Source organism: Ceratotherium simum, chromosome 11, assembly GCF_057802395.1.
Source record: "Ceratotherium simum simum isolate JZ-2026a chromosome 11, ASM5780239v1, whole genome shotgun sequence".
Lineage (NCBI taxonomy): Eukaryota > Metazoa > Chordata > Mammalia > Perissodactyla > Rhinocerotidae > Ceratotherium > Ceratotherium simum.
The window spans coordinates 42970589-42983525 of NC_141910.1; the positions used below are offsets into that span (position 1 = coordinate 42970589).

The 12937-nt window shown below is 34.9% G+C and overlaps 1 protein-coding gene across 5 annotated transcripts in view; it reads left to right on the top strand.

The window, feature by feature from the left end:
- Positions 1 to 12937, top strand: part of MAP4K3 (mitogen-activated protein kinase kinase kinase kinase 3) — a 200282-nt gene that overhangs the window by 113477 nt on the left and 73868 nt on the right. For all 5 annotated transcript variants that reach the window (XR_015553666.1, XM_087436855.1, XM_087436856.1 and 2 more), the window contains exons 4-6: positions 3966 to 4030; positions 11070 to 11125; positions 11721 to 11768. Coding sequence is in view for 4 of the 5 variants with exons in the window: in XM_087436855.1 (XP_087292981.1) it covers positions 3966 to 4030; positions 11070 to 11125; positions 11721 to 11768 (169 nt within the window). In the remaining variant the exon portion in view is untranslated. The remainder of the gene's footprint in view (positions 1 to 3965; positions 4031 to 11069; positions 11126 to 11720; positions 11769 to 12937) is intronic.

A 12937-nucleotide genomic window follows, 5' to 3' on the forward strand; every position in this document is an offset into this window, starting at 1 on the left:
TAAGAAAGCAGAGGACTCATTTCCTGCGTCTTTTTTCTCTACCAAGTAGAATTGTTTTCAAATTGGAAAGGGTAGGAAAAGCATTCTTAAGAAGGAATTGAAGCACAAGATAGGTGAGTAGATAATTATAGAGTAGCTAGACATTTTAAATGAATCTAAGCTTTTAGATTTATATAAACTATCTCATTATACTGAAAATTTAGCAAATCTGATTGTCACCCACTATCAGTGAGTGTCTTTTGACAAATAGGAGAAGTGTCCAAAGAAAGTTAGTGGTCAGCAATGACCAATTTGCCAAAGGAAAAGGTGATTTCTAGAAAATACAGACTATTAAACCTGCAGTCATCCATCCCCAAGAAACATCTAAGATAAATTATTAATCGGATAATTAGTGAGCTTTTATAAGAAAGAAGTAGTGATTAGCGTGACTTGAGTAAGAAGCCATGTCAGATCAACCCCATCTCTCTTCTATTATTTTTCTTAAAAAAAAAAAGTCAATTTTATTTATTTACACTTTCACCGAGTTCCAGAAGCAATTTAAGGTTATTTACATAAATACACTACAAGATAAATTATAACAAAAGGAGGAGAAAACAGCTTATATTTATTGTATGTTCCTTTACTAAGCACTTTGCATGTCATTTCATTTTATCCTAAGCAGACCCCAAAATAACCATTCAACCAATTTTCATCAGAAGTCCCCACTGTGTGTCCCTTAAGCACTTGGGACAGGTATTCTACATGAAAGATTCACGTATGGCAGATGTGAAAATATTTTACAGCAGTGATTCTCAAACATTTTGGTCTTAAAACCTCTTTTATTTTACACTCTTAAAAATTATTGAGTACCCCAGAGAGCCTTTGTTTATGTGGGTTATATCTATTGATATTTATCATATTAGAACATTTGAAATGCAAGAATACATAAGCACTTATTCCAGTAGCTGTCAGAGGAATGACATCATCATCATCATCATCATCATCATCATCATCACCACCATCACCACCATCACCATCACCATCATACTGCCGGTAGCCTCTGGAAAACTCCACTGTATTCTCATGAGAGAAGAATAATGCAAAGGGCAAGTGATTTCTTAGTGTTATTATGAAAATGGCTTCACCTTGCTGACCCCCTTAAAGGATCTCAGGGGCCCCCAGACCGCACTTTGAGAACCACTGTTCAGAGGAAGGATCCAGCTCACCTAGAGAGATCAGGCAGTGGAATCCGGAGTTACTCATATCAAATTGGAGCCTAAGCATTATTCCGAGGAACATTGGTTGATGGACTTGCCAGAGTCTTACTCCTCGGTTTAAGCAAAGGCAGAGAGGTGCCAAATGGTAATTCTAAGTAATCTTATGTAGTTAGAGCACCATTCATGTCACTAGTGGAAAAAAATATTTCTGACATTCCTTAAGCTCATTAGTAAACTCACTAGTGCAAGTGAAAATAGCTTATAACCAAAGCCCTTGTGATAGCTGCCTCTGGAGGGTAGATTGATTAGGGTCTTCCCAACCAACCACTTCTGGAGTGTGTGGGGGGCAGTGTATTTCCAATTAGAAATCGGTGTCACACTGTCTATGCTGAAGTATTTTCAAGTATAACAGTCAGAGAGCTAATAAGTTACATGTCAGAAACAAAGGGATGTGATTCAAAACTACCTTTTTTTTTTTTTTTTTTAAGAATGAGATTTAGCAAATAAGGACAGTCCTATGCATAGTTTAAGTGACCCACTTATACAGATATGGAGCTGGAGAGAAAACTCATCTGACCATCTTTTACATTAAAAAGATCCAGAGGTTTTAGTTAACTTCAAACTGTAAATCAGCAGTTTAATGCAGTTGCTAAGAAACTGAAGACAGCCTTTAGCCAAATTAATAAAATACAAGTGTTCAAATAAAGGAAATAATTGTTAGATTCTCTGGGAGATTTAAACTTCTCCCTTTGTAGAAATCTCCAGTCGTAAGTGCCTTCATTGTTTTGGATAAGACCACACATCTGCCAGCCCCAGACGTCCATTCTCAGAGTTCTTAAAACCAGGCCACTGGGCAGCTAGCTCATACTTCACCATCAGCTGTCATGCCTCAGTTTCATTGGTATGTGGACCACCTGTGAATTTTAGATGCTCAGTGGCTTCAGATTTCTTCTGGGCTTTACTACCTCTAGAATCGTGGTACTTTTTTACTCTGTACTGCAAGTTAGCTGACCTTCACACTCTGAGAACTTGTGTTCCCTCATTGTATCCTGTACCCATCCAAGGCAGCTCACTTCTCAAATCTGGTTAATCTCCCCACCGCCGCCATATGTGATACACTCCTGAGAACAACTTCACTTTTTAATGCACTGTTCGTTCAACACTCAGAATAGTACTTGATTTTGGGTGCCGCATTTTAAGAGACATTGACAAACTAGAGACCATCCAAATGAAGGTAACTAAACTGAGGAGTCTACAAACCAAGCATTGTTTTACAGTGTGACCCCAGCCTATTCTAGCTTCATTTCCTACCCTTGTCTCTTCAGGTAGCCTGTGTTCAAACTCACACAACATCACCCACGGTCTCTCAAATGTGTCGTCGTCTTTGACATTTTCATTCTTTTGTATAGGCCCCTTTCCTGTCTCTCCGTGGTGAATTCCTACTTTAACTTCTAGACCCAACTCAAGTGTTATCTCCTCCCTAAAAACTTCCCTTGATTTTCCTGCGTATTCTTACCTCTGGCTTCTCACAGGACTTTATACATGCCTGGATTATGCACTAATCAAACTATAATCTAATCCAGGGGTTAGCAAACCTTTTCTGTAAAGGACCCTATAGTAAATATTTTAGGCTTTGTGGGCTTTGTGTGTGGCTACTCAACTCTGCTGTTTTAGTACAAAAGCAGCCACAGATAATATGTAAATGAATGAGTGTAATTGTGTTCCAATAAAACTTTATATGGATACTAAAATTTGAATTTCATAAGATTTTCATGTGTCAAGAAGCACTGTTCTTCCTTTGATTCTCCCCCCGCCCCCAACCATTTAAAAATATAAAAACCATTCTTAATTCCTGGGCTGTACAAAATGAGGCAGCAGGCTAGATTAGGCCCACTGGCCATAGTTTGCTGACCCTTTATCTAATTGATTTGTTTATTCTTTCAGTCAGTCCTGCATTCATTCGTTTATGGAACAAATATTCATTTGCTGGATATTCTTCTAGGCACGGTGAATTCAGTGGTGAAAGAGACATATTATTAAGGCAGAATCTTTCTTCTGCGTTAGACTAAGCTTGTTGAGTTCAGAGACTTTCTATTCCATCCTCTGCCCCCCGAGAATAGTGCATTTTGAGATGAAGTTATGAATGATTGAACAAAAGAATGAACAAAGGAATAAGCTATTAAATCTTTGCTCATTATTTCCCCTATGACTATCATTGTGATATCTTACAATGTGAGTGTGAGAGAGATGCTGTCTAAAGACAAGTGAGTAATAAATTTTAACAGATTATTTTGGAAAGATCTTTGTTGAATCTAGATGAGAGGGTAAAGTTACTCTTTGCTTTGTTAATGAGAGTGCTATCAAAGTGATATACTTTGAGATGTACTGCCATTCTGTGATGAATCTTCTACATAATTTTTCATATGAGCCTTTTAATTAACATTTAGGTTTTATAATGTCATGGGGTAGATGGGTAAACTGGGGGAGGGGAAGTTTTTAACTGAAGGGAAATTTTCTCTTATTTGGATTTGCCTGATGACATCTTTATATCCTACAAATGGTGTATTTTAAGGATTAAAATCATGGATTGAGTTAAAGTAACACATTATGTTAGGTAACTTGTTTACTCATAGAGATTAACTAGCTTTTTTCTTACATAGCACATTGCATTTATGTGGTTTTTCAAGGTTATAGCATACAACCTTAAAATAGTTACCTCAAATAATTTTAATCATGAAAATGTGATACATGCTTATTTTCTCTTTGTAGGCGAGATAAACTTTGGATTTGCATGGAGTTTTGTGGAGGTGGTTCTTTACAGGATATTTATCATGGTAAGACCAAAGTTATATTTTATAGAGATTAAGCAGAATTTCTTAAAATATAGTTATTTATTATATTAAAACATTAATGTTGTTTTGAGGAAAGTATATTTTATCATTATGTTATTTGGATACATAAAAGTTTTAAGATATATGAGAAAGGAGCATTTGCTTTATAAGTTGGAAAATTATATGTGATTGAATTATTTGCTAATTCTAAAGAAGGCATATTATATTTAGTTAGTTTGAAATTTCAAACTCAGACTTATAGAAAACATGCAAAGACCTCGATGGCTAATAATAAGCCAAAAGAATATCCAGTTGATATATGAGTAGTGTGAATACAAAGATAATTGACTTTGCTCTCATGTATTCAAGAAGCATCAATTAAATGTTTACTCTCTTAGATAAATGTTTACTCTCTTAGATGGTAGATTCTGGGGAATTAAGAAATTATTAAAACATTTTTTGTTGAGGTTTCAATGGCTTGTATAAGAGAGACTTGTAAAGTAAAATAAACGCTGTTTACTATCTTTTCTTCCTCTCTCTTTCCTGTTCTGGTTCTGTTAATGAATTATTGTCACAAACTGCAGAGTAGGTTTATTCTTTTGCTGGAGGTGTGCTTTTCGATTAATGTAGAATAAAATAATGTCCTAATAATTCATGATGTCAATTTTCTGAAAAAATATTTTGGAAAAATTTTCTCATTTTTTCATATAGAATTTGGGCTCATATTTTCTAGTTTGAGGCCTCTTAAGTAATTTTAGGGGCTGATTGTAAGAAAGCAGATGTTTCAGAAGACTATTTGGGTAGGAATTTTACTGTTTCCATTTCACTTCACTTCACTGTATCTTATTGGTAAAGATTTTACTTAACATAAAGGTTGACATAATAGTATTTTAATGTACTACTAACTACAGTTGAATTAGGTAAAAGGAAAGGATAGATTTTCTGGAATTGTTTTAGAAGGCTAACAAAGAAAGTGGGCTTTAAATTGGTCTTTAAAAGATAGGTAAACTTTGAGTAGAAAGAAGACAAAGAACTACATTCTAGGAGATGAAACAACAGTAGAGTTGAAGGTGTGACGTGAGATTTCTTTTATTGGTCTGGGGGTATATATTTGGAAAGTGGGGTCAGATATGGAGAGTCTTGAAAGCCAGTTGAAAGAACCTGAGAACATTTCTGCTGTATGACAAGTTATTTCTTTTATGAGAATATTTTTTGTTAAGTGTGGCTGTTCTTTATATTTGAGAAATTTTTCTTTTTTATTAATAACATTTTGACTTCAAAGCTTCAGTGAAAATTGAGAAATGTTTGGCATTATTTTGCATTGCAGAACAAATACAGTATTTCTAGAAGCTTTTAATTTCTATGTTATAAATTTAAAATGCTATTCCCCCCCCCTTTTTTTTTGTTTTTTTTGTTTATTGCAGTAACATTGGTTTATGACATTGTAAAAATTTCAGGTGTACATCATTGTACTTCTATTTCTGCATAGATTACATCATGTTCACCACCAAAATACTAATTACAACCCATCACCACACACATGTACCAAATTATCCCTTTCACCCTCCTCCCTCCCCCCTTCCCCTCTGGTAACCACCAATCCAATCTCTGTCCCTATGTGTTTGTTTATTGTTGTTATTATCTACTACTTAATGAAGGAAATCATACGGTGTTTGACCTTCTCCCTCTGACTTATTTCACTTTGCATTATACCTTCAATGTCCATCCATGTTGTCACAAATGGCTGGATTTCATCGTTTCTTATGGCTGAGTAGTATTCCATTGTGTATATATACCAGCTTCTTTATCCATTCATCCCTTGATGGGCACTTAGGTTGCTTCCAAGTCTTGGCTATTGTGAATAACGCTGCAGTGAACACAGGGGTGCATGTACCTTTACAAATTGGTATTTTCAAGTTCTTTGGATAAATGCCCAACAGTGGAATAGCTGGATCATATGGTAGTTCTATCCTTGATTTTTTGAGGAATCTCCATACTGTTTTCCAGAGTGGCTGCACCAGTTTGCACTCCCACCAGCAGTGTATGAGAGTTCCCTTCTCTCCACATCCTCTCCAACACATGCTGTTTCCTGTCTTGTTAATTATAGCCATTCTGACGGGCGTGAGGTGATATCTCATTGTAGTTTTGATTTGCATTTCCCTGACAGTTAATGATTTTGAACATCTTTTCATGTGTCTGTTGGCCATCTGTATATCTTCTTTGGAGAAATGTCTGTTCAGGTCTTTTGCCCATTTTTTAATTGGGTTGGTAGTTTTTTTGTTGTTGAGATGCATGAGTTCTTTATATATTTTGGAGATTAAGCCCTTATCAGATGTATGGTTTGCAAATATCTTCTCCCAATTGTTAGGTTGTCTTTTCGTTTTGTGGATGGTTTCCTTTGCTGTGCAGAAGCTTTTTAGTTTGATGTAGTCCCATTTGTTTATTTTTTCTATTGTTTCTCTTGCCCGGTCAGACATGCTGCTTGAAAATATCTTGCTAAGACCGATGTCGAAGAGCGTACTGCCTGTTTTCTTCTAGAAGTTTCATAATTTCAGGTCTTACATTCAGGTCTTTAATCCATTTGGAGTTAATTTTTGTGTATGGTGTAAGGTAAGGGTCTACTTTCATTTTTTTGCATATGGCTATCCAGTTTTCCCAACACCATTTGTTGAAGAGACTTTCTTTTCCCCATTGTATGTTCTTGGCTCCTTTGTCAAAGATTAGCTGTCCATAGATGTGTGGGTTTATTTCTGGGCTTTCGATTCTATTCCATTGATCTGTGTGTCTGTTTTTGTGCCAGTACCATGCTGTTTTGGTTACTATAGCTTTGTAGTATATTTTGAAATCAGGGAGTGTGATACCTCCATCTTTGTTCTTTTTTCTCAGGATTCCTTTAGCTATTCGGGGTCTTTTGTTGTTCCATAGAAATTTTAGGATTCTTTGTTCTATTTCTGTGAAAAAATAGAACTTTGGAACTTTGATAGGGATTGCACTGAATCTATAGATTGCTTTAGGGAGTATGGACATCTTAACTATGTTATATTCCCCCCTTTTCTTCTTTGGGACTAATTTCTCTACTGCTGTTTCCCTCACTTATTGATTTAATTTCCTTCTTCCTAAAGTTCTTTCAGCTGGTTCTTCTGGTGGTAAACTGTCTTTGACCCTCATTCTTAAGTGATAGTTTAAGTGGACATAGACAGATATTTTCTGTCAGCTTTTTGAAGATCTTAGACTGTTGTGTTCTAGCTTTTATAGCTGTTGGTACCTTCTGTTAGTCTAACGATTGATCCTTTGCAGGTAATCTTCCTTTCTCTCTAATTGCTTTTAAGATTTTCCTTTTCATTTCTGGTGTTTCTGGTATCTAAATGTAGATTTACTTTTACTTTTTCTGCTTAGGATGTAAAGTGTTTAACTCTGAGAATTTAGTTCTTTCATGAAGTCTGGACAGTTATCAATTATTCTCTTCAAGTATTTTCTCCCCCAGTATCTCTGATCTCTCCTTCTAGAATTCCAATTAGATGTATCTTAGATCTTCTCCATGTCTCTTAAACTTAACTTCATATTTCCACTTTTTTATCCCTCAGTAGAGCACTGAGGGAACTCATATCTATCTTCCAGTTTACTGATTTTACAGCTGTGGTTAGTATATCCATTAGGTTTTAATTTTTGATGACTATATTTTTCATTTCTAGAAATTGGTTCTATTTCAGATCTCCTTCCATTTTTTATTTGTCTTACTCTTTTCTTATAATTTTTCATTCCTTCTTTTGCATCTTTAGTTTTTTAAGCATACTTATTTTTTAGTCTTTCTCAGATTGTTTAGTGATTCCATCAGATATATGTGATTGGTCGTAGGTGTCTGATTCTGCTTTCTTTGTTAAGAAGGAAGAAAACCAATTTAGCTACAGAAATAGGTTGTGATGATTGTTATCATTCCATTTCGACCAAATGATGGAAATAACAAAGTAATATGAATTTCTTAATACTGATTTAGTTTACACTAATCAACTGGGTCAATGGAAGAAGAAATGATAACTTTGCAGTACCCTGCATATTCTTAAACATATATGCTGGGGATTTACATGCTTATACAAAACCCCAAACCCTGTCTTTCTCTGTATTCACTCTTTTGAATGCACCGAAGTTTCCACAAAATGACCTTCTCCTGGCACTGTGTACTCCTCTTTGGCTAGTCTACAGTGCTGTCTGTTTGCACAGCCATATAAAACACATAGCTTCATTTCTTTCTATGTGTCTCTTTCTCTTCTCTCCTCTCTCTTTCGTCACATTGTCATTCTGTGAGGAGTAGTGTAATATCCTGGATTACCCTCTTTTCTAATATCCCTAATACTTGTGGGGATTTTGTTTGTTTTTTTGCAGGTGTATACAAACCATGTTTTGATCTGTCATGCAAATTTTGCAAAGAACTTCCTCTTTTTTGGCTAAAGCCTATTTTTTCTGTTATTTCCACTTATTTCTAAAGTATCTTTAAACCAATTTTAATATTTTGTTTTACTGACCTTGATTCCATCACTTACTTTATGATATTTTTTCATTTAAATCTTCTTAAAAGGGGGAACTGTATTAATTATCTATTGCAGGATAACAGATAATCCCAAAATTTGGTAGCTTAAAGCAACAACTGTTTATTTTCTCACTGTTTCTGAGGGTCAAGAATTCAAGAATGGCTTAATTAAGTGATTCTAGTTCAGGGGTTCTCTTGAGGTTGCAATTAAGCTATTGCCTGAGACTGCAGTCATCTGAAGGCTTGATTAGGGTTAGAGAATTTGCTTTCAAGATGGTTCACTTACACAGTTGTTAGCAGGCTTCAATTCCTTGATGGATGTTGGCAGGAGGTCTCAGTTCTTTGCTATGTGAATTTCTCCATAGGACAGCTTGAATGTCTTCACGATATGGCAGCTGGCTTCCCCGAGAGCAAGTGATCCCAGAGAACAAGGAGGAAGCCACAAAGCCTTTTATGATGTAGTCTCAGAAGCTGCTTACTGTCACTTCCACCATTTTTTGTTCTTTAGAAGCAAGTCATTTCTGTCCAGCCCACCCTCAGAAGGGGAATTAAGTTTCAACTCTTGAGGAGGAAGTGTCAAAGAATTCCTGGACGTATTTTAAACTACCACGGGGGCAGTGTGGGGGGCACATTTTGAATTTACAATTTTTCATGAGCTCCTTCTCCTCTCCTTTTGTTTACTTTTTCTTTGAAGACCTAACGTTAGAACCTTTTATTTTTGCACCATAATAGATTTTTTCCTCTGTTTTCCATTGAACGTTTTTTCTTTCTGTTTAATATTGGCCTTTAATACCTTTCCACATTCTATTATATCATTTAGTTGAATTGTTTTCTCATTTATTTCGTAATTTCGAATTTTGAGGTTATCTTCAGTGGGAATTCCATATGGCTTTTGAGTGTGTGTCCTTCCACAGTGTTTGTTTTTTTTTTTCTGAGGCGCCAATGACCCCAATGTTTCCAATATATATTTGAACCCTAAACCTGAGTGAAGAGGTCTGTGGTGACATTCTAGGAGAAGTTTTTCCCCTATCCAGATCCCAGGCCATGACACACAAAATCCCTAGTCATCTCCTTGTGCTTGTCTACTCTGTTAATGAGGATGTAGCCCCTTGAGGGTTCTGGTTTTGTGTGGGTGTTTAACTCCTCTCTGCAGACCTTTGGCTTTTTTATCTGTTCCCATGTACGGGATAAAACTAAAGCCCTAGCTTACCAAGATTGGCCTTCTCCTAAGAGACAGCTCGAATATTTCACATTTTTACCATTCTGTTTTTCAGTTCTCTGTGTTTTTGGCTCCTGGGAAAGTCTCTTACTGTTTATGATCTTAGCTAGGCATTTAAAGATTATTTTAAATATTTTTTTCTGTCATTTCTAGGTGTTATTTTCAGGTTATCTCGTTTGCCATATTGTGGGAACAGAAATCTCAAGGAGGCCTGTCTTACTGAATGAGAATGGGCATACAAGCCACAGAAAATGTGGTTTATCTTCAGACATTTAAACCCAGCCTTGTCCCCAAAAGAATCTAAGTGAAGTAGATTTCTCTCTTTCACAATTGTAAAATACCACAAGTACTCTGAATTAAACATTTTTACAAAGCTGTTGTTCAGGTAAATGTGAGATCACTGTCTAGCAAAAGATTCCATCATTGGAATTTAATTCAATTTCTAGAATAGTCTCCCACCTAATGTATTTTTTTATTCTAAAGTGATTTAATAGTGAAAAAGGGAAAACTATTTAAATGTCTTTCATAATTGGTAGATGCACACAGCAGAAATATTATTCAAATATTATGATATGCTAAAGCTGTCTAATTTGATGTAGAAAGATGTCCATGATAAGTGTGAAAGGGAAGTTTCAGAATTGTATGTGTAATATGATTCCATTTATGTTTTTATGTGTGTGCTATACATGCATACATTATATAAAATGTCTCTACATAAAAGCATCTGGTAGATTTTAGGCCAAGCTATTGATATTGCTTATTATTGAGTAATAGTTTGGATAAGGAAGAGAACTTTGCCTTCCAAACTTCTCTATTGATTGGAATTTTCTATAGTGAACATATACTAATTTTATAGCTATAAAGCTAGTAATTTTAGCGAAAAAATAATGGTTTTTAAACTAGCCATAATACATGTTATATGTCAATTTTTAAAAAGCTTTAATAAAAACTAGCTAAACGTCTTGGCCATGCTTTCTTTCTTATAACATTCTAGTGGTAATATTTATCAGTGAGGTGTAAAAATGAAAATATAATTAATCTCAGTGACTATTTTGGTCATTTATTCATTCCATAAACGTTTATTGAGCAGCTTTTCCATGTCAGGCACTGTTGTAAACACTAGGGGTACAACAGTGAGCACATCAGATTTTTAAAAGTCCTGCCTTCTTGGAGCTTACATTTTAGTAGAATTGTTTAGGTATATTAAGACTGTTGCTTAGTGGAACTTGTAAAACTTTGTCACTATTAAAAAACATGCATTGACTAATTTTATTAATATTAATTTTCTTCTCTTATAGTAACGGGACCTCTATCAGAATTGCAAATTGCATATGTTAGCAGAGAAACACTACAGGTAAAACCAATGCTAATTAAGAAGTAACATTCTTTATTAAACTAATTGTTTAATGTGTATTACCTGTTAAATAAAGTAAGGATTAAATATTCTAGTTTGGTAAACTCTTCAATTTTAATACATTTTTAATTGTATAATAAACTCAAAATGTATTTGCAAGTAAACACGTTAAAGCCTCAGTGTGATAATATGACCTCCTAAAATTTAAGTGCTATGGATTTGTTATTTTATATTTTTATATTCCTCTTAATACCAAAGAAAGGCTTGAAAACTAAGCACTTAACTTAGGGGAATTGAAACTCATTCTGTTACTAATTGGATACATACTTTTAAAAAGTTGTTTCAAACTGTTTGCTGAGTTTAGTGAAAATTTTTGTCTTAGGAAAGGTAGTGGTTCTAGCTGAGCTGTGCCTTTTTCATTTTCTTGATTCTTTTGTCTTTTAGGATATTTCAGTAAAGTAAATTAATTATTACCGTTAGACATTCTGTAATGTGTAAATAAGAAATAGAGAATACTACTCAATTGATCACTTTAAATCTCAAAGTGTGCTCTGTAGTAAAAGCTTGTTAATTTTTCTGTTTTTTGAAACTCCAGGGATTATACTATCTTCACAGTAAAGGAAAAATGCACAGAGATATAAAGGTATACATCATGTGTTTAACCTAATAGCCCTCTCTTCATTTTTAAATACTCTGATCAAACTGTTGAGCAAAATTGTCTTGATTGTTCTATTTGATGAATTTGTTATCTGAAATATGTTACTGTAATAAAATTTAGTGATACTTTTAAGGATTTTGTTATAGTAGCTCTATTGAAATACAATTCACATACTACAAAATTCACCCTTTTTTAGAGTGTGTAATTGTGGGTTAATGTTTTAATAAGCCCATTTTGGCTTATTTGTATTTATTTCTTTGTAAAATGCAACTTGGGTCCATAGTTTCCATCAAGATACAATTTTTAGGAAGTTTCATGCTTTGAATCTTTATAGTAAACTTTACCAACCTTAAAGAACTATCATTAATAGTTTATCAAAATGGATAAATTAAACCTTGACATTTTCTGATTGTCTTTCATTTAACTGGCAGAGGAGAGCAGGTGCTCTGGCCATGCTGGCGTTAGCTCTGTGGTAAACCAGGTGCTGTGGCAGGACTGCTGAGGTTATTGGTTATTTCTAGAGATACTGCCATCTCCCCAACTCTACTTTCATTTATTTTCCTTTTTCCTTCTTTCTCATTCATCTTTTCTGCTGCTTCTTCTCTCTCCATTTTGTTTTCTGAAGTTTTCTCTAGCATAAAGGTTCTAAACCTTTTTTTTTTTGAATCATGTACTCTTTGAGTCTGATGAAAGGCGTGGGACTTTCTCCTTAGAAAATGCCCTTATGTACTTGCCTTCAAATTTTGCATGAAATTTCAGTGGGCTCTTGGATCACCTGCTAAGATCCTCTGCTTTGGAGTTTAAAGGTAGACGAGATATGAGAAGATGAGTAAATCAAGAAAGGTTCTATGTCATTGGCACTTAGATGATCTGGAAATATTAATAGACTTTTTTCAGAAATGGAGGTTGGAGTGCCTTCCAAGCAGAGGGAACAATGTGAGCAGAGATACAGAGGTCAGAAAGTGTTGGGGTTATTTTAGGGAGCATAAAACCTGTACCACATTATTGAAGAAAAGAGAATATATGAGAGCAATAGGAGATGGGGTTGGCTGCATGGTTTGGTGTTTTATTATGCAGGGACTTGCGTGCCAGACTTCACTGTTTAGGCCTTTGGGAAGATTCTGTCATCACTATTTCTACCCTTGTCTAAGCCA